The following is a 21,768-nucleotide window of genomic DNA, read 5'->3' on the forward strand; positions in this document are numbered from 1 at the left end:
GGAGGAAGTTTGGTTTGAGGGACTGTGGTCATTTGGAAGAAAGCATGTTTCCAAGCTTCCCTTTCTTGATCCCCAGCTCTTGGAAGAATCTAGGTTGCAGGTTTTGCTGCTACAGAACAAATGCTTCATCAGGGACGGTCCCATGCCACAAAAACCCAGCTTACCGTCAAACACCCCATCAGGCTCTGTTCGAAGGGCCTCTGGAAAGCTCTTGGGTCGCCGCACCAGTCCAGGAGCTCCGTGGCGGCATTGTGGAAGTTGGCAGGATTCTGTAAATGCTGGAGAGGGGAGAGACAAACTGAGCATGTTGCAGAAAGAGAAAGAACGAGAGATGAAAGTAGATAAGACCTGATAGTGCTTTATACTTTTTCAAAATCCCCGTAACTCTGTAGGAAGTAATATGTAGAGTAGGAAGTGAACTGAGCTTGGAGTGACAAGCCCTGAACTTGAATCACAGATTTGCCATATTTGCTGTGTGATCTGGGGCGCCATTTCACTTTTGGGACCTCAGTTCCTTCATCTGTATGATTAGGGGATTGAACTAGATGACCTTAAGTTCCATCCCTGCTCGAGAACTATGAGCTAGGATACATCATTTCCCACGATGCTTATTATACCCTAGGGAAGTATGGGGGGTGGGAGTGGGGAGGCAGGTATCATTCCCATTTTACAGCTGGAAAACCTGAGGTCAAATAGGGAAAACAGCAAAGCCAGGACTATTCCAGACTACTTTGTTGTACCACATCCTTAGCTCTAGAGAAATGACAAGAACACAAAAGTCCGGCTGGTTTTTGTTTGATGGCCTGTTTGCTAGGAGTTCCAGATCAGCTTAGGAAGTAGAGTAGTTTATTTTTTTTCTAGTCAGACGTGCAGAAACCTGCCGAGAGCTTCCCTTGGGTCTCGGGAATAACCTATAAGCAAACACAGCTCACAAGGGCAGTCAAGCAACCACAAGTGGAGGAGAAATAATCTTATGGACAAAAGTCCAGTGGCATTCTCTAGGCAGTCACGGACAAAGGGAGTTTCTCTCTGTTGTACAGAAGGAGGGGTTGGAGATCAGATCTTAGTCTATTTAACGCCTGCTATCAGATTAAACTATCCTTTTCTTTTATATTGATTTGGAGATAGGCAAAAAAAGAAACACAGAATGGATGTGAGAAATTGGGAAAAGAGAAACCCACTATTTTATTTTATTTTTGTTTTTTGCTTTTTTTAGGAGGGCAGGCAATTGGAGTTAAGTGTCTGAGGCCAGATTTGAATTCAGTGGAACCTACTATTTTAAAAGATGCTTGGTACCTAGTTTCCAGATTCAATATTTAATTACCTCTGTGAACCCTGCCTCCTTGGATGCTTATTGCCTGTTATTCAACTTTCTTGGGTCTCCTTTTCTTCAACTATGAAATGAGAGATTTGAACTAAAAGGCCTCTGAGGTCCCTTTCAGGTCTCTCTGTATGATCCTATAAAGCTGCTTCTGATGTGCTCCTATTTCACAGTGAGGAGAGGCTCCGAATCACAGACTCTGGACCCAGAGTGAGGTCACTATTAACAAAGATATCTGGGGAGTGATAGCAATGCCAGGACCCTGGAGAGAGGCATTGGGCTCATCCCAGCTGGGAAGGAAGGGGTCGTTCTCTCTGCAGGTTTGTGTTACAGCATAGCCTCATTTCTTAGGATCAGAAGCCTGGGATCGCTCAGCTTTCTATTCAGCTCACCCATATTTGGTCAATTTTTTTTGGAGGGGGCAGTATCACTTTTATCCTCCTACTTTGAATCTACTATTAAAATTTTCTGGGTCTTTGGACCAAGAGGAATCAATTCTACAGCACAATGGATCCCTCTTGCAAAACTTGGCTTCACAGAGACCCACAGAGGTCCAAATCAGCATCTGGAAGTTCTCCAGGGATGAAGTATATCCATGAAGTCTGTGTGCCAAAGAGTGGAAGTTCATTAAATGAAAGGGCAGGTGCCACAAATCCTGTAGTCATTTGCCTGACCATCACCGATAGAGCACCTTTTAAATGCTAGGTACCATGGAGGATGGAAAAAAAAGGAAGACTGGGGCAGCTAGGTGGTGCAGTGGATACAGCATCAGCCCTGAAGTCAGGAGGACCTGAGTTCAAATCTGGTCTCAGACACTTAATACTCCGTAGATGTGTGATCCTGGGCAAGTCACTTAACCCCAAATGCCTCAGCAAAAACGAAAAAAAAAAGGAAGACTGACTCTATAGAGCATGTAAGCATTTCTACTGAGTCCATTCTGCTTTCTCAAAGACTCCCAGCTGCCAAATCCAATGACCTTACTCCATCCTCTTTGATTTTTCTCTAGCTTTTCCCACAGTTGATCACTCCACTCTTGGCTTTGGGGACATCACATTTTCCAGGTTCTCCTTATATGTTTCTTTACAACTCTTTTGCTGTCTCTTTTTAACTATTAAAAGCAGTTTTCTTCAAACCTTCTTTTCTTCTTTCCTTTATAGTTCCTTCTCTGGAAAAGTCACTTTCCCTCAAAAATGATGATCCTCAAATCCCTATGTTTAATCATGATTCCCCATTTTTAAACTCAAGACCTATGTTTAAAACTTCTACTTATATGTCTGCTCCACTGATATCAAAGCCACAATACATCCCCAGACAAGCTCATTACCTTCATTCAGTTTCTGATCCCACGTTCTGACTCTTACTTCTGTTTATATCCAGTGTTTGGAATACTGCCTGCACATAGTAGGTGCTTAATAAATATTTACTGACTGACTGAACTCACCCATTCACTTCCTTTTCAATTCAACAAATATTTATTTATCTCATTCACAAGTTACTATTCTAGATACAGTAAACAGAGACCAAAGGGAAAGGTTCAAGGAAACAATTCTTATTTCAAGTTTCTTACATCCAACTGGGGGATAGGTGAGTAGATACAAATTTCGCCTTAACAAGGGGAAAGGCCACTACTTCCTCGGCTAAGGTAGGCTTGTGCCACACTGTAGACACCTTGAATGTAAGACACATCGCACAGGAGTCTGAATTTCCTTAGCAAGCAATAGGAAATCACTGAAGATGTTTGAGCAGAGGACTGTTGTGATCGAATCTATAAGAAAGAAAATTTTATCTGGACAGTGATGTACCTTTCTACTTGCCCTCTTATATACTACCGTGCTTTAGGATTGTGTATTTCTGCCTTATTTCCTTTCTAGACTATAGTCCCATGAAGATAGGTATTACACCCTCTCTGCCCTTTTTATCTTCATCATTGCCAAGCACAGCGCTCTGCATAGTAGGCACACTTCACAGATGAAAATAAAATAAAAGGAAATAGAATAAAAGTGAGTCTGGACACAGGGAGATCCCTCAAGCATCATCTTTTAGTTTTGATTTCTGAGGAGCCAAATCAGGACGCATATGACCCAGACAGGATGATACAGTGTCCGGGCTGGGGGACTTGCTTTCCAAAATGAGATACAAAAATCAATTCGGAAGTTCTACAGAGTGTCTTAAACTACATCATATCTTCAGCATCCCACCAAGTAAACAAAAAAATCTCAGACCTCCTAAGTGCTTCTTTTAGTCATTCCCCCTGTCCCTCAATTCCTGTCCTTCACCCCAAAGTTCCCTGGACCTTCCACCCATTTGCCTTGTCTTAGTTCCTAGTGTTAAAAGAAGTAAATTAGAAGAATTGGTCCTCAGGTGATGGCTCTCGGAACAAAGACCACAAGGTAAAATAGCAGGCAGCAGCCTCTCTCTCTGTGAATCAGTCAAGTTCATAACCCCAGCCAAATCACCGTGGGCTGGAAGCCGTGAGTCTGGGTGTGCCAGCTCCCCCAGAAGCTGCTCTGGGGCTTGGGGACAGGTCAGACCAGTTCCCTGGCAGCTGCAGCTATGCACCTGGGGGGCATGAGGGAAACCCCAGGGCAGGGAAGGCTACACGGGGCCCCTCTGGGACCTCAGTTCTTCCCTTTTAGAGACCGGGAGATCGTTGGATCTCCGAAACCCACGAGGGAGTCACTAAGAGACAAAACTCAGCTTTGGGAAAATAGGCAAATGACAGAAAGTCCTAAGGGGCCTACCCCACCTCATGCACATGGAGGGATTCATAGCCCCTCAGGGATCTCTTTATAACACTGATGTCAGAGGAAAGGATGAACACCTGATGCCCACGGTGACTTTATAAGTGGAGGTAGTATTTATCCTTCCTGTTCAGTGCTGATATTTTTCAGGTGCCATACACTCAGTCTATCATAAACAATGAAGAAAAAGTTGAGTTATAATTTTATAATGCAGCTTTGTTTTTACAATCGGTATCTACCTGTATGTTGCCTTGCCAATACTTCCAAGTCAAAGAATCATATAATAGGATCATAGGAGTAGAGCTAGAATGAGACTAATCCTTTCATTTTATAGATGAGGAAACTGAGGCTCACTGAGGTTGACCTGTCCAGTATCACATAACTAATAAATGAACCCTAGATTTTTTTTTACCTTCTATCCCTCGCAGAAATGCCATCCAGAGCATCCTTAACAAGTGGCCAATCAGCTTCTACTTAAACACTTCAGTGACAGGATATCCCAAAGCAGTCTATATCTTTTACCATTTTAAAGTCTCTTAAGCCAGCCTTTTTTTCTGTTTTCCCAATACCTGCTAAATCTTCCCTGGCTTCCCTGAATTAGAAAGAGATGAAAGAAAAGAGAGAAAATCTTCAAAATATCCCATCAGTCAAGGAACCACACTTACACATATGTAGACATAGCAACAATATAAGTCTTAAGATTGTGCAGTGCTATACAGGAATTTAGTAAAGGAAAAGATTTGTGTACTTGGGTATCTAAGTGCCTCATAAACACCTCTAAGACATATATAGTCACTCAATCCATTAAACTGACTGAACCTTTCACACACACACAGACACAGACACACACACACACACACACACACACACACACATACACACACATCCCTGGGCTCCCCATTCCTTGATCTTATAAGTTACAAGGAAAGCCAAGGACTGATCAACTTTAATGACTGTTTCTGCCATTAACTTACTAGACAACCTTAGACAAGTCATAAGCTCTGTGAGTTTGTTGCCTCATCTGTAAGATGAGGAGGTTAGCCTTCATTATTTGAATTCCCTTCTGGGACCTAATATTTTGTGAAAAAAGGTTACCCTGGAGGGAATATCACCAGCACTCCTCAATCTCTTTGACTTGGGGCTGCCCACTGGCTCCCCAGTCCCAGCTTTCCAGATAAGGAGAAAACAGTTCCAAGCTGGTTTGATTCACATCTCTAAAAAGGGAGTAGAGATGGGAAGTCTGGACTTGCCTGTTTTTTCCTCCTGCACGAAGGGTGGGTCCCAGCATAGGAGAGCAGCTTAAGCATCCCATGCCTAGGCAGTCTAACCAATTTTTCTATCTGTCCTTGTTCTTGCCCCCTCTCTCGCCCCTTCCCTCTTTCCCTCCCTTTCACTCAACTACTCTCTCCTCTCTCTCTGTGTCTCTCTGTCTCTGTCTCTGTCTCTGTCTCTCTCTCTCTCATACACACACACACACACACACACACACACACACAGATTCAGATTCAACCACAAGCACTAAGTTTTTCTGCCTGGATGCTCTTGGGTGGCATTAATAGAATGGAGATAATTTGAAGTAAGGAAAAGAAAGCTAGATTTAGATTTAAGGACCCAGCACTCAAATCCCAATTTTGTTATTTACTATCTGTGGATCATTGAACAAGTAAAGCAATCTCTCTGGCTCTATTTTCTCATCTATAAAATGTGGGTAGTGGGAGCCAGGAATTGTCCTAGATCAGATGTTCTAAGGTTGGGGTATGGTCCCCAAGGCATCCATGGATAGATTTTGGTGGTCTGTGAAGTTAGATGGGGAAAAAAATCATCTTTGTTTTCATTAAACTCTAATTGAAATCCAACATTTTCTTCAATTATAAACATAGACAACAAATCACAGTAATATTAGCAGTACCTGTGACTTTGTCCTGAATAGAAATCAAAGGCTTTTCATGTTATGTTGTAGTTGCTGCAAATATCACAAAATCCTGTTTATATTCATTACTACTTTGAAATTACTGTGGCTATTAGACAAGCTGCTGTACAGATTACTGTATCACTTGATTTTTTTAAAAAAGATTTTAATAACTTCTTTTTAATATAAAAGATTTCCTTTTTAATTCTATGCATTTATTTTGTGCGTTACCAAAATAATTTTGAAAAAGGGTTCCTAGGTTTCACCAGACACAATTAAAGGGGTCCATGATATTAGGAAGGTTAAGAACCCCTAATTAGATGAATTTTTGCTCTAACATTTTTATGATTTTGGGAACTATAGTGTCTGCAAAAAGGAAGAGACAAAAGATGTTAAGAAACACTTTTTTTAGACCATCAGCAAATACTTTTACTGTTGCACTCTAAATGTGGGATTTTTATATAATGATCAATAAATTGATATGCTACTCAAAAAGCTGGAGCACACCTAAGAAGATTAAATTGAAAAGGTATAGAAAAGGTATAAATGTAAAGTTGAACATTTGGGGTGATAAAAATCAACAACTTAAATATATTTTTAAAATGTAGATGTTTTGGTGGCCTGAAAGTCTGATCTGAATGTGACATCAGTGTGACATATCTCCATAAAAGCTTAGGCAGCAGAAAGAGAAGAATGGAGTACAGAATTTGCCCTAGGCAAGCCACACCTCTAACAATCCTAGGTATGATATTTTAAGAGGGATATTAACAATTTGGAATGTGCCAGGACACAGCAACCTGAGGGAGGAAGGAGACAATAAATTTTTATACAATGCATATGATATTTCAGGTTTTGTGTTAATCATTTTACAAATATTATTGATGTTGTTATTTATCCCCATTTATCAGCTAAGGAAACTGAGACTAGCTTTCTGAAGAAGTTATAAAGCATGCCTAGAATCTATTCTAGACTACCAAAGATCCTCTTCAGTATGATCCAGAGCCAGGTGAGAGACAGACAGATAGAGAGGGAGAAGAGGGAGAAACAGAGAGGGAGGGAGGGAGGAAGAGAGAGAGGGAAGGAGGGAGAAAGAGAGAGAAAGAGAAAGAGAGAGAGAGAGAGAGAGAGAGAGAGAGAGAGAGAGAGAGAGAGAGAGAGAGAGAGACTTAGTAATCCAACTCAGAAGAACCAAATAAAGATGCATTTTGCTCAGTGAGCAACCTATTGAGTTGATGTGGTCTATCTTGGAAAGGCACAGTGAAAGGGCAAACAACAGAGCACAAAAAGGAGTAAGATGTACCCTGATCACATGTGGGTAACTGGGCAAAGTGGCCAATGATGCCAAAAGGCTCCTTGACTCAAGAGCCTGCTGCTTTAATATCAATGTTCTCCCAGTGATGCTATATAGCCATGAGTCATGGAAAACCACACACCAAAATTCTAAATTCCCTACAGGTTTGTGGGAAGACTCATGGCGGAGATGAGTCAGCTGGAGCATATGATCAATGAGGATTTGTAGGTAAGAAATGGCATAGGAGACATCATCAAGGACATATTTAAATAGAAAAGGAAGCCAGCTGGTCAGAGAGTGAAATCAGAAGAGATATATAGATTAAGTGTTCAAAGGATCATAAATATAAAAAATGAAATCTTTAAGGCCATTGAGTCCAACCCCTCATTTTATAGAAGAGACAACTTAGGCTCAGAGAGATTCAGTGATTTGGCTGACGTGGACTTGAGTTAGAATGGAGATCTCCAGCACCTTGGGTAGCTCCTCTAAGGAGGATTTATGCAAGATGGTGGTCTAGCATCACACAGTGTGGATCTATCATCCTTCAGAACTATTTAGAGATGGATTCAAAATCCATTGATGTTGGTACCTTATCCATCATTGCAGATCACCTCCTCATGTATCCTGTGTGATTCCTGTCCATCATTTCCCAAACCACCTTGTTTTTATGATGGTTTCTTGCTGGACATACACCTGCCTATTGAATATAACTTAGAAGTGTATGGGAACAATTGGAATAACCATTCCACTGGCCTGACTGTTGAGAGATTTTATAGCATCTGACTATTGATCTTAGATTCTCAAGGTCCAATCTGTCCTCATTATCACTGTGGAAAAGAGGGAAAAACTCAGCCTGCTCTGTCAGAAGCTAGTCGTGTAATCATGAGCAAATTGCTTTACCTTAGTTTCCCCATCTGGTCAAGTGGATAAAAACCCTTGCCCTCCCTATGACAAGGGACATCTTAAGGTAAGATGTGATGCTATGTGCAAGGGTTTTGAAAAATCAGAAGGGTTTTAGCAGTTTAAAGTGGTACTGTTTCCTAAACTCCCATGGTGGCTGACTGGAGATAAAATGACAGGAAAATAGCTATACAGAACAATGTTAGCAAGATGCTCACGGTTTTCCTCCTCTCAGAGCAAAAGATTCTTCTGTGGAAGCCAAGTAGATATCTCAAGAGGCAGCAATGCCAGGGGAGTTGAGAATTCAAAAGCCCTTGGCTGTTTCTAATTCAGTCAGCATTCTCAAAACTAGAGAAGACTCATTTCCTCAGGAGATTTTATCCAGAGGAGGGAAGGAGAGGGCTGGATGTTGGGGAGCTACAGTTAGGATTTATGACCTGTTTGACTACAGATTTACAATGGGATGTTTTGGGGACCTTTTCCTCCTCTCTGGGCCACTGGCAAAGGAAGAAAGGAAGAAGGTTGCTCACACATGTTATAGGATTTATGCCCCATCATTTTTTCTCTTCATGACAATAAGAACACAGACTAGAACCACCTCACCCTCCCCATCACCACTTGGTTTAGGAACCTTCCAAGGAGGAAGCTTCCCTTGCCAATGCAGGTTGGCACCTTCTAGAGTCTATCTTAGCTAGAGTTGTAGGAGTAATGATAGTAAAGGATTTGCCCAGAGTCACATGGCCAGTATGTGTCTGAGGGAGGATTTGAACCAGGTCTTCCTGGCACAGAGCCCAGCTCTCTGTCCTCCCTGCCCCTCTTCCTCTCCACTTAAAATGGAGAGGAAAGGAATTCATTTTCTGAAGAGATGATGCATTCAGTTCTTCTAGGAAGATAAGATGCTAAAGGAAGCCACAGTCACCTCCTACACAATCTAAAGAATCTCCTCCCATTTCTACACCCACCACGTGTCCTGAAAGCTGTCTTTCTAAGGCATTACTCAAATCAAAACCCTTCTGTTGCTTCCTGATCTTGCCTACCAAATCCAAGATAAATTCCCGAGGTCCTGCCATTTAAGGTCTCAACGATTTGATTCCAGCTGATTTTCCTTTTGGGCCCAAAGGTCCTTGTGAGCCATATCCATAGTCTATAATGGAATGATCTAAGCAGCTGCAGAGTGGATCATCACAATGCTTCTGAAGAGGCTCCTTATCTCCATTACCCCTCACCTTCCTCCCTAGCAGTAATTCTTCAGAAGAGGGGGTACCAACCCACCAACCCAAGACTAGCAGGAGAATGAAGGAATGGGAGAAAGCAATTTCCCAAATTGGAAATCGGTCCAGACACCCAGACTCACACCCACTAAATATAGAAAACAGATGCTTATCACACACAATGCTTCTTAGGTACAACAAAGTAAAGATGGGAACAATAAGCAGTTTGAAATTAAGGGCAATTACGGCGGGTTACTGTTATTTTATGAATATATCAAGACACTAACATGACAGCCCGGCTATGAAAACAAAAACATCTGAAAATCTACTTTATGTATTTTGATTTGCTGCCATGGAAAATAAAGGTGGAATTTTAATTTGTAAAAACTCACGTACTCTGAGAGGGGAAGAACCCTAGGTGTACCTCCCTCCTCCCCCTGGTACATAGCCCCCTCCCCCTTTCCTTTGAAACATGTCATCCTCCCAACAGCTAGGGCCTCATTTGCCTTGTTTAACTGCTGCTGAAATAGAAAGTCATGCAAATAAGGTAATTCTGAGGAGCAAACTGCTTAACTATGCTAAACGAGTGATTACATTGATTTAGCAATGCCAGGCCAAATCACCAGGGCGGTTGGGGGGGCCGCCTAGGCCCCTCGCCCCCCATGGAATCCACTCCATGACGCCCTTCTCACCTTAATCAAGCTGTAAGACAGTGGGAGCCCCTAATCTAATAGAGCACCAGCTAGCTGGCTGGGTTCTGAATAAAGCAGAAATTATTGCAGCCCCAGCTACCAAGGCTTTGGTTTGGTCCATGGACGGCATTCTACATATCTATCAAGGTCTCGTTAAAACCCTACTTTCTCTGGGAAGCCTTTTCTATCACCCCAGTTCCCAGGGAGATCTCTTCTTCTTTCCCATAACACCTTAGCACAGGAAGAGTTGGATTTGAAATCAAGACTACTGGGGACACTTTCAAGTTATATGATTTTAAGCAAATCACCTATGTCTGTTTCCAAATCTGTAAAAAAGGAATAATAATGGATCTGCCCTTCCAGTGTTGTTGCGAGGATCAAGTAAAATAATATATGTAAAATGTTTTGCAAATCTAATTAAATGCTAATTATTATGGGAGAGCAGGTGGAAAGGAAGACAGAATCTTTTTCCTTCTAACACTGATGAGCAGTCATTGGACCTCTGACTGAGCACCTCCAGCTAGGTGGTGTAATGAAGAACAGGACAAGAAGGTTGAGTTCACGCCCAGCTTTGTGAGCTGTGTGACACTGGACAAGTCACTTAACTTGTCTGCTTCAGTTTTCTCATCTGTAAAATGGGAATTATAATAGCACCTACCTCCCAGGGGATGTGAAGATCAAATGAGATATTTTCTAAAGTGTTTTGCAAATCTTAAGGGCAGCTAATTGGTGCAGGGGATAGTGCACTGGGCCTAGAATCAGAAAGACTCATCTTCCTGAGTGCAAATCCAGCCTCAGACCCTTACTAGCCCGCTGTGTAATCCTGGGCAAGTCACTTAATCCTGTTTGCCTTAGTTTGTCCCATCTATAAAATAAGCCGGAGAAGGAAAAGATGAACCATGGCAGTATTTTTATCAAGAAAATCCCAACCGGGGTCATGAAGTCAGATATAACTAAAGCATGACTGAACAACACTGCAGACCTTAAATTGCTACGTAAATGCTAGCTGTTTTGTTGTTATTATTATTATTGTTATTACCTCAGAAGACAGTTAGTTATACTAATGGTTAGAGGATTCTTCCTTATATCGACATTTTGTCTCTTCTAATGTCCAACTATTAGTTTGAGCTTTGCCTTCTGGGGTCAAACAAAATGAGGGTAATCTTTTTCACCGTGGCTTGCATACAGTCCTTGCACAATTAATGTTAGTTGAAATGAATGGGAAAACAGAATCTTTAAGACTTTGTACTCAAGAGTGTAGATAACCATATTAGAAGAAGAAAAGCCAGGTTTCTTCCAGCTCAAGGTGCGTCTAGCCACGATACCTCTTAGGCAGACCCTATCTGGTCTGTCTGTCTGTCTGTCTGTCACATACACACACAGAGGCAGATGATGGTCTGGCCCTTAACGAAATGTAACCCAACTGGAACCTCACTGGATTTGCAGTCAAAGGATCTGAGTTCTAATCCCAGCACTCCCTGTGCAAACTTCTTTACCTACCATTTTTTCTCTATAATAAAAGAAATGAATCTCTAAGGTCTTTTAAAACTCTCATTCTATGGCTGTATGAAATCCCTCGGTGAGCTCAGTTTCCCATCTGAAGGGCCAGACTTACAAGTAAGATGAACAGGCGGCTGTCTTAGTATGCTTCAGGTCTTGGAAAGCCTCCTCTCCCCGACAGTATCCCTCCCTTACCTGCTCACTGATATCTGAAATGCCACACAGGAGTTTCATCCCTTTCGCTTAAGGCCTTTGAGCTAGTAAAAGGCAAATCCTGCTGGGAGGTTGTGACAGAATGACCCTTTTCTTATAGAAGGTGAAAACTGTCTGTTATAACTGTATGTTTAAAGTAGTTTTGATGCTATAAAACTCTAATGATAGGATTCAGGAAAAGTCATTTCCCTGGGAGGGCACCTGAGTGATGAACCATCAAAGAGAACCCCTGGGGAAGCAAAAAGAGCCGCTAACTGGAGTCCGAAAGCAAGAGAGCACTTATTGGGTTGAGACAATGTCGATCATTTCTACTATGCTAATGAACCAAGAACTAGAAACCTCTCTTAGAGAGGAAACAGGAACTTGGTAAGGGCATCTGGAGAGGGTCCAGGGCTTAGAAACAGGAAGAAAAGGTCGTTTGTTCTTAGCTCTAGGAAAAGTTAACTCCGGGGACGATGACTAATGCTCCCCTTGGGAGACTATATCTAGATGACACAGCCTTGACCAGGAGAGGAAGGAACTGAGTTTCCCCAAAGGGTAACATTAGTCTTAACCACTGGCTAGTGAAAATACTTTAGGCAACCAAACCATCCAGAAAGAAATGGGCAAGAGCAGGAATTCCAAGTGACTAAAGATGTCCATGTTAACTGTCGGATCCCTGCAGAAAGATCGAAGTTCGAGGGGAGAAATCCTTATTGCAGGAAAACTTTCTCAGTTTCCTCCCCAGAGCTGAGAGACTGTGCAGCATCTGCTTTTTTAGGGGTCTGTCACTTTTTGGGGAGTCTTTGTGTATATATATTTGTGTGTGTGTGTGTGTGTGTATTTGACTAGTCAGGGTGTGTATGCATAATAAGTTACATGGCCAGAATCTTTGGGACTAGAAATCATTGAGAACAAGAAGGTCCAATTGAGTTGGACTCAGAAGACCTTGGTTTTAAAACCACTTTTTGTGCTTCCTTTGACTACAAACAAGTCACAATGTCTCTGACCTACAGTTTCTTCATCTATAAAATGGGAATAGTTATAGCCATACTCCTTACCTTGAAGGACTACGTAGGAAAATTTTAAAGGGCAATCAAAATTTAAGTGTTGATCAGAATAGATAGATAAGTTGTTCATTAGGCTATGTGATGCTGGGCAGATATTTTCATCTCTTGGATCCCTCTCTAAGATTATAAATTGCAGAGAAAGTGTGGATCTGAACTGGTAGAGGAAGTTCCTCATGAAAAACTCCCTACCAGAAAAAAAAAATCACAGGTTCAAAAAAAAAATTAAAAAGTATCTCGGGAGCACATCCCATAAGATGTGGAATACAAGGTTATCTGAGGATAATCTGTATATACTTTCGGATGCAAACTCTGTGCTCATCAGTTTTGATGTTGTCTACATTGCTTTTGGCTTCAAAGGCAAGTGGAGGTGGCAGACATTATGATGAAATCTCAAATATTCCAAAACAGCAGAATAAGTACTTACCTAAATCCCAGCCACACTTTGGTTGAATTAAAAAGAAAGGGACTTTGTCCTGTCAGACCAAGAGGCCCCAGAATAGAGCTCTACACTTTTTAGGGTTTCCAGGAAGATGCCTTGAACTGAATTCCCCATTTCTGTCCTTATTTGCAGGTTCAGAGCCAGTAGAGTGGGACCTGACCCTAACCAGAGACTGTTTCCTGCAGCTCATCTGACCCTTGTAATAAGCCCCCTCATTGGGAAGGGAGGGGAGACTCAGAGGAAACCTCAGCTTCCAGTCCAGCCTTAAACAATGGAAGAAAACATATGGGGGCTCATTGGCTCACTCAGGCTTATCTCTTTAATTTCCCATCCATCCTTCACATTTCCAAAATGAAGCTCTTCAGGAACTCTCAAAACAGCGAATCAGAGCTAGAGAGAACCCCAGATTCCCATGCCCTGAGCTGCCTCGTGTCCCCCACTGTTGCCTGCCACAAAGTCTGGCACACTGCAGGCTCAATAAATGTTGGGAGGATTGATTAAAATTTCAGTGCCCTTGGGCAAGTACTCGATCAGAATCTGGCATCTCTGTGCGAATGATTTTCTCTAGTTCCAGTTGAAGATATCTGCTGGCCTGAGGCAAGTCCTTTAGGTTCTTAGACTGAGACTCAGTTTCCTTTTCTGTAAAATGGAAGTAATTATACCTATAATAGTTGTCTCACAGGGTTGCTGAGAAATTCAGTGGAGACAAAGTGTCTAAAATGTATTACATCACAAAAATGTCAAGTGTTGTGACTATGCTCTATCCTTCTTGGCAAATCGACAGGTTTTGTGGAAAGGATCAAAATGTGCAGTGTCTCTATGAAAGGCAACCCCTAAAAGGTGGGGGAGGGGAATAGGGACGAGGGAGGGGACACTGGAAGCATCATCACAGCTAAGTGAAAGACCCAAGAATGGATTTCAACTTAGCCTCTTTGACTTCAAAGTCCAATAGGACTTAGGTCCTTTTATCCACTTCAGAACCAGAAGAAAATCCAATCTTTTCTTTTCCAAAAGTCCTAGGCAAGCTATCCACCTGCTCAGGAAGCTGCTCCCCAAACACAGAAAATGCAGGGGGTCAAAAAAGAAGCTTTACCTCCAATCACCTGAAAATGCCGCAGTAGAAAGGGGGCCTGGGGACCTAGAGCAAGGCAAACGGAAGAGGAGGGCGGCCATCCAAAGGGACCGTTCCTGGAGAGGCAGTGGGGTCCCGGGAGCCAGCTGGCCCCTCTGGGGCTCAGGCAGGGAAGAAGGAGGCTGTCTGAGGGGAAGGAAGCTCCGGGAGCCTGGGCCCCCTCCTGCTCGGCGAGCACATCTGCCTGATACGCCACAAGGAGAGGCCTAATTGGTGTTTCGGGAAGCTGTTCTGGGGTGGGTTCAATCTGTGAAGAGTCTTCTTCAATTTCCTGTTCCTCAGACCCTGAGCAAGCATCTGAAAATGCCTCTGCTTGATGATAATCAGAGGACACACATCCCTCATTCCCACTAAGAAGCCTCAATTCTGCAGGGTATAAACTTTAGACAGGGCTTTGCATACCAAGTGCCGGCTCAGGCCCACTCCTCTCCCCTCCTTGGATCCCTGCAGGCCCCTGCTCTCGAGTGTGTGTGTGTGTGTGTGTGTGTGTGTGTGTGTGTGTGTGTGTGTGAGAGAGAGAGAGAGAGAGACAGACAGACAGACAGAGAGAAAGATGGAGAGAGACACAGAAATAGAGAACAGAGACAGAGACACAGAGAGACAGAGAGAGAGAGAAAGAGAGAAAGAGAGAGACAGAGAGAGACAGAGAGAGAAAGAGAGACAGGGAGAGAGAGAGAGAGAGACAGAGAGAGAGACAGAGAGAGAGGGATACAGATAGACAGACAGAAAGATGGAGAGAGACACAGAAATAGAGAACAGAGACAGAAACACAGAGAGACAGAGAAAGACAGAAATACACAGACACACAGAGACGGAGGGAGACAAACAGAGAGAAACAGAGAGAGAGAGACAGAGACAGAGGGAGAGAGACAGACAGACAGAGAGAAATAGAGAGACAGAGAAAGACACACAGAGAGAGACAGAGACAAAGGGAGACAGACAAGCAGACAGAGAGACAGAGACATAGACACAGAAATAGAGACAGAGACACAGACACACAGAGAGAGAAAAAGACAGAGAAATATACAGAGACAGAGAGACACACAGAGAAACACAGGGACAGAGACAAAGAATCACAAAAAGAGACAGACGCAGACAGACAGACAGACAGGGAGAAGAAATATGAGGAGAGAGGAAAGACATAGGGAGAGAGGCTGACATGGCCCACTGAAGAGAAAACTCCAAATAAAGCAAACTGAATCCAAAAGCTCCTTCAAGCTTCTTGTGTTTCTTATCTTTTTCTTATGTCTACCTCAAAATTTGCCTCCTCCAGGAAGTCTGTTTTGATTTCCAATTTTTCATCATTCCTTCCCATCTTCCTCTCTCTCTGCTTATGATTATTTATACCTTTACTCAATTTGTAATTTGCTCCACCTTCATCGGCTTCACTAATTTTTAAGTGTTCAACCACCTTGCCTATGTATATGTGTTTATGTCCAAAATAACCTATTTGCCCCAGATGGACTAAAAATGAACTAAAAGAGTTCTAAACACCAAATGGAGGAGTTTACCTAGGGCAGAGGTCTTTATCTTGTAAGATGGACCCTCCCTCTTTCTGGCAGACTGGTGAAACTCACAGATCCCTTCTCTGATTGTTTTTAAATGCATCAAATAAAATATGTAGAATTACAAAGGAAATGAAATATCTCAAAACTGTTGTCAATACACATATACGCATGTACATTTTAATTTATGTATTGAAATATATGCGTACCTATGTATCTATGTGCCCAAATAAATGCACACACAAGCAAATATATATACACATATGTACCACAGACGTATGTTGTGTATGGAGATACACACACACAAATGTGTTTGTGTACCTACAACTTCACAAACCCCAGCTTAGGAACTCTTGTTACACAGACTGTGTGTGTGTGTGTGTGTGTGTGTGTGTGTGTGTGTGTGTGTGACTACTGTAATCTATCCTCACTTCTTTTCTTCTGAAATTTCCCAGTCCCTCTCCTTTGGACTGCATGGTTTGTCATTGCACTGTTTGTTGGTTCACTTTCTAACTGCCTTAATTAAAGGTGTGCAGCTAGTCTCCCCAAATAGAGCGAAAGCTTCTTGAGGGAAGGAAGCCTCAAGTGGGGCTGGAAATCTCTGTGCCAGGCAAGGTCCCATGGGCATTCCTGGTAAGAGAGAGGGAGTCCGGAGGGTTTCCGAGTCCTTCCCCGGTCTGAGATTTTGCAGCTGTGTACAAAGATGAATTCAGGGGTTGTGTTTTATCAAAACTTTGAATTTCCTCTAGTATCTAATATAGGAGTAACAGCAGATATTTTTATAGCAATTTAAGGATTATCAAACATATTTCACACACAATGTCTTTTAATCTTCCAAAGAACCCTGTGAGGAAAGCATTCCAGGTATTATCACTCCCATTTTACAGCTGAGTAAAATGAGGCTGAAGTAGTTAGCCTAAGGTCAATAATCATAGAACAGGTCACAGTTGGGAGAAAGCCAGCATTCTCCTGCCTTCAACCCTGTCCCTCTCTACTATACCATAATCAATGTTTGATGAATAATTATCCCATTGAGCAAGGGAATATCTCTTTTGGGGGTAATTCAGGGCAGAGAAGAACCCTTCAGAGTCAGACATCCATCTATATTTAGAGTGTGGGTGGCAGAATGTGATGGTTTATTGTATGCTGTTCCCATTCTGAGACATGTCTAAATCCTGCTGGTAGAACCACAGAAACCTGGCACAGGGGATGAAAGATATTCTGTGACTATCACATGTTTGTTCTCCTTCATAGTCAAGGATAATGTGCTTTGGCGATAGGTTTATCCAGGCATTTCTCCCACCGTGCGTCCTATAATTACCCCATCTGAGCTGCCTGACAGAGAACAGGGAGGGCACCTGATGGACAGGGTATAACCTCAGAAGCAAAATAAATTGAGTCACCGGCAAACTCTCAGTAGGCAAAGTTTGAAAAAAGTTGCATAAAATAGATATCTGAGGATTTTAGGAGGACTCGCTCAAAAATCAGTCAAGGTTCTGACCCGACAGCCAAAAAAATGCATTAATACCCGCATGGGGTACAAACCATAAGAGACAGCATTCCTCTTGTATACCGCCTGCTATGAGAAGACTAACAGTTTCAGGAAAAATATTGACAAACTGCAGTGTGTGCAGAGAGAGAAGGTCAAGATGGCTAGACCAGGGACTTCACAGGAGGACTGAAGAAAGTGTGAGACCTTCACCTTGGAGATGAGAAGACCTGGTTGGGAGTGTCTGGGTGAGATGGTCTAGAATTCCTTGAATGGAAGAAAGGTTCTATAATCTACAGGCAAGATCTACATTTTCCCAGAGGAATTATAAATGGATTTCAATCCAAATAATTGATGCTTTCTTAAAAAGCTCTTTGTACGATATAAAAGAATCACACATGTTTCACATATATTGGGTTACTTGCCATCTAGGGGAGAAGGTTGGGGGAAAAGAGGGAAAAATTAGAACACGAGATTTTTTTAGGGTGAATATTGAAAATTATCCATGTATCTATTTGAAAATAAAAAAGAACTTTAATTTAAAAAAAAGTTCTTTGTAGAGCAAATTTTGTTGCAAATCCCACTTTAAATGTTCCAGAAGGACTTACTATTAAAGGAATCCTGCACTGATATGATTGATTAAGAGAAAATAACATGCATTTCTGCCATTTCTTCCCGCCTTCCTCCCTTCCCTGCTTATGATTATTATACCTTTACTCAATTTGTAATTTGGTCCACCTTCATTAGCTTTACTAATTTTTAAGTATTACAGCATTGCCCCCCATGGCACTGGCTGGCTGCAGTCCATGGCAAGTCAGTCAATTCCTTGGTAAGGAAAACTTTCCACCTTCTCAAGTCGTACATCATGGCACCTGCTCAGTTGGTATCTGGGGGTAAACACCCCCAGAGAGTTCAGACAAAACGAGGGAGAACCCTGTCCTTTCTGGGTCACACACCTGAGAGTCTCTGCCGTATTAAGTAGGCAGAGAACTCAGTGTCTACTTTCCTGTTACCCCTTGCATCCCCACCTCTGCTTCTCCAATTGCCAGCCAGGGTTCTGTGGGTACCTGTTTTATGCACTGCAGCCGGTCATTGGTCTGCTGTATGTGCCGGTCCATAGAATTCATTCTGATTGTCTCCTCTTGCCTTCTACCTGAAAGCCATTCACGTTTTCCAGCCTGTGGGAAGAGAGAAAAAGAAAGAAGATGGTCACTTATGGTTTATAATCGCCCACATCTGGCCCCTTTCCTTGCTTCCCGTAGGAAACTTTCCTTCCCTTCCCAAAACAGGGAACATCTCACAAGTGGAAATCCCACAAAGCCTAAAACAATTCCTGTACACAATGACATTCCTCCAGGTCACTTAAAGACACCTGGGCAGGTAGAGCAGACTCTAATTGGAGTTTCTGCATAGACTTTGATAAAAGCTCATTTAAAAAGGGAAGGAATGGATAGAGCACCAGCCCTGAAGTCAGGAGGATCTGAGTTCAAATCTGCCCTCAGACATCTACTAGCTGTGTGATCCTGGGCAAGTCACTTAATCCCAATCAGCAAAAAAAAAAAAAAAAAAAAGGGGGAGGGAGGGGGAAGGGAGAAGGGAGAAAGGTATAAATAGCATGATTCTACACTGACATGGATCCTCTGCGAGATGTGAAAGGCAGAGAACTAGATACTGGGGATGCAATAGCAAAAATTCAATACCATCTCCCCTCAAGGAATTTATATTCTTTTGAAGAAGAAAACTGGCAGAATATAAAATGAATACAAGGGAGACTGGGGAGCAAGGGCTGTGGTGGTGGTCTACCAGGAAAGATTTAATGGCCGAATCTTGAAGGAAGAAAGGGAATCAATGAGATCAAGATGAAGGAAATGGAGAGGGAGAAGGAGCAAGCCTGGAAGAAATACAAGGTGCCAGGGTGGTGGAGGGTCCTGGAACACCCCTAGCCTTGGGAGTTTAAACAATATCCTAAAGGATTTCGGAAGCCATTTATTTCCCAGGCTGGGGAGGGAAAAGATAAAAGCCTCAGGTTAGGAAGGATAATTGGGAGACATTATGCCAGATGTCGGAGGAGGCTCGGAAGAGAGCAATGGGAGGTGATAAGGGCCTGCATTTAAATGCATGTGTCTCCTATCTCCGCAGCTAGACCACAAGGCCCCAGAGAAACAGGCCAGCCTGCTTTGTATTTCTTAGGTTTCCTCCCACGTTGCCAAGAAAAAGGCTCCATGTCCAGCAGGGACTCGTTCCCTCAGACTGAAAAGAGAGTTTGTGGGGAGGAGGAGCAGGAAGAGGTTCGGGGCACCTTCTTTGGGGTCAGTTTACCAGCCTCAGGCCAGAGGGAAAGGGAGGGTGGGGGCAGGGGCAAGAAAAGAAGGTAGAAGGACATTCTCCCACCAAATCTACCCTGAGGGAACTCCCCCTTTTCTAATGCAAAGTCAAGTTTTCCTTCTCTCCATCCACTCCCTGGGGGTGTTTATGGCCTCGGGCACCAATTAAAGAGGGATTATTTACATATTCATGAGATTTACTCGGGCTCCAGTCCATGGGTTTTAAGGGGGAGGGTAACAGATGTATTGACCTGTCAAACAAAGCCTTCCAGTCCAAAAGTCCCCAAACATTAAGGGTTGGGAAACCTACTTCTTCCTTTAAATATGAGCGAACCTGGAGGGGGGACTGGAGGGGGACGGCACAAAGAGGGCCAGGAGGGAGCCAGGGCCTTAATTCTGGACTCTCTGCTCCCGGGGCCATCTCCCACCTCTCAGGACAGAGAGGGGTCTCAAGCGAAACAAAAGACCCAATGCTTACTTTATCTAACCAGCAGAGGTCGCTGTTTACACGCCCAGCCAGGCTTCCACCCTATTCCCATCCAACTGCACCGAGGATGCCCTGACTGGGAAGAGGATGCTCCTGTCTCAGATTTCTCCCCCTCCACTCCCCCCCACCCCCAGACATACTTCAGAAAAAAGTATAGACAAGTTCTGGCTCAGCCACTGAGTATATGACCGTGGCCACTTAACCTTTCTCTGAGCCCCATTCATTCCTCCATCCATCAATGATTATTAATCATGTGTTAAATGAAAGGGCTGGACAAGATGATTTTAAGGTCTCTTCTAGCTTAAAATTGTTGATGCTCGAGGTGATTGTCCTGGGCACTGAATCAGGGAGAAGCCGTTTTACCCATTACCCGCCCCCCCAATCCCCCAATTCATCAACAAACATCTTAGCAGAACCTACTGCATTCAAGACACAATGATTAAATTCCACTCAATTCAAATTAACAAACATTAAGACCTTATTAATTACACAGTGCTATTCTAGGGGACTGGAGCTACAAAACTAAAAAAAACAAAAAACCCAACAACTATACTCCCTCCCCTTCCCTTTTCGCTCTTCTTAAAAGGCTTAGATTTTACTTGGGGAAATGAGAAAAGTGAACTGTTATGTGTGATGTCATAGTGTAGGATGTGATGGGGGACAGGAGAGAGAGATGGGTGTAGTGGAAAGAGTGTTAAGTGGGAAGTACTTTTCCACATGAGTTGGAATCCCTGCTCTGCTCTTTACTAGCTTCATTATATTATAGGATCATAGATTTAGAATGGAAACAAAAAGCTGAAATACATCTGTTTTTTTTGTTTTCTTAAATTCCTTTACTTTTACATTACCTATATTTCCCAAGATAGCCCCTCTTCCTCTCCCTTCCAGAGAAGGAGAAGAAAATATATTTTCTTATAATAAGAAAAAGCAAATCATTCAGTAAGACTAACCAACACATCCAAGGAACCTGCCAGTCTCTGTAGGGTATCTCACTCTTTACTCCCTACCCCTCTCCCTCTTCCCCCCTCCATCCCAAGAAAGGAGGGGATACTTTCTCATATTTTGTCTTTGGGGCCAAACTTGATTATTACAATCCCAGGATAATTTCAAATTTTTTTTTTTCCTGCTCCCATGCTTCTAACTGGGTATACTGATTTTCTGGTCCTGCTGCCTTCACTTTGCATCAGTTCTTAGTTCTTCTCATGGTTTACCACATTCATGATTTCATATAGTACAATAATAGTTCATTGTATTCATATACCACATCTTGTATAGCCATTCCCCTGAGATGGACATCTACTTTATTTCCACTTTTTTCATTAATACTAACTATAACATTTTGGTTTTATGCAGCATTTTATGGATTGCAAGTACATTATCCCATAACGACTCTGTGAGGTGGGTGGTGCTATTATTCCCTTTTTACAGATGAAGAAATACAGGCAGATAGAAGTTCAGGGACACTCAGCTAGTAAATGCATGAACTCGGGTTTTCCTAACTTTCAGTTCAGCTCTTCCTGAATCTTGGTCCCGCACACTATTAGACTATCAAATAGTGACAAATA

General features: G+C 42.7%; 1 protein-coding gene across 7 annotated transcripts in view; it reads right to left on the bottom strand.

Annotated features, from left to right (window-relative positions):
* The window catches only part of ZMIZ1 (zinc finger MIZ-type containing 1), a 430,629-nt gene that overhangs the window by 166,131 nt on the left and 242,730 nt on the right, over positions 1–21,768 (bottom strand). For all 7 annotated transcript variants that reach the window (XM_051982018.1, XM_051982017.1, XM_051982019.1 and 4 more), the window contains exons 4-5: positions 18,460–18,570; positions 165–278 (exon numbers count right to left, since the gene is read on the bottom strand). In XM_051982018.1, the coding sequence (XP_051837978.1) occupies positions 165–278; positions 18,460–18,519 (174 nt within the window). In that variant the 5' untranslated portion in view covers positions 18,520–18,570. The remainder of the gene's footprint in view (positions 1–164; positions 279–18,459; positions 18,571–21,768) is intronic.

Source organism: Antechinus flavipes, chromosome 2 (assembly GCF_016432865.1).
Source record: "Antechinus flavipes isolate AdamAnt ecotype Samford, QLD, Australia chromosome 2, AdamAnt_v2, whole genome shotgun sequence".
Taxonomy (NCBI): domain Eukaryota; kingdom Metazoa; phylum Chordata; class Mammalia; order Dasyuromorphia; family Dasyuridae; genus Antechinus; species Antechinus flavipes.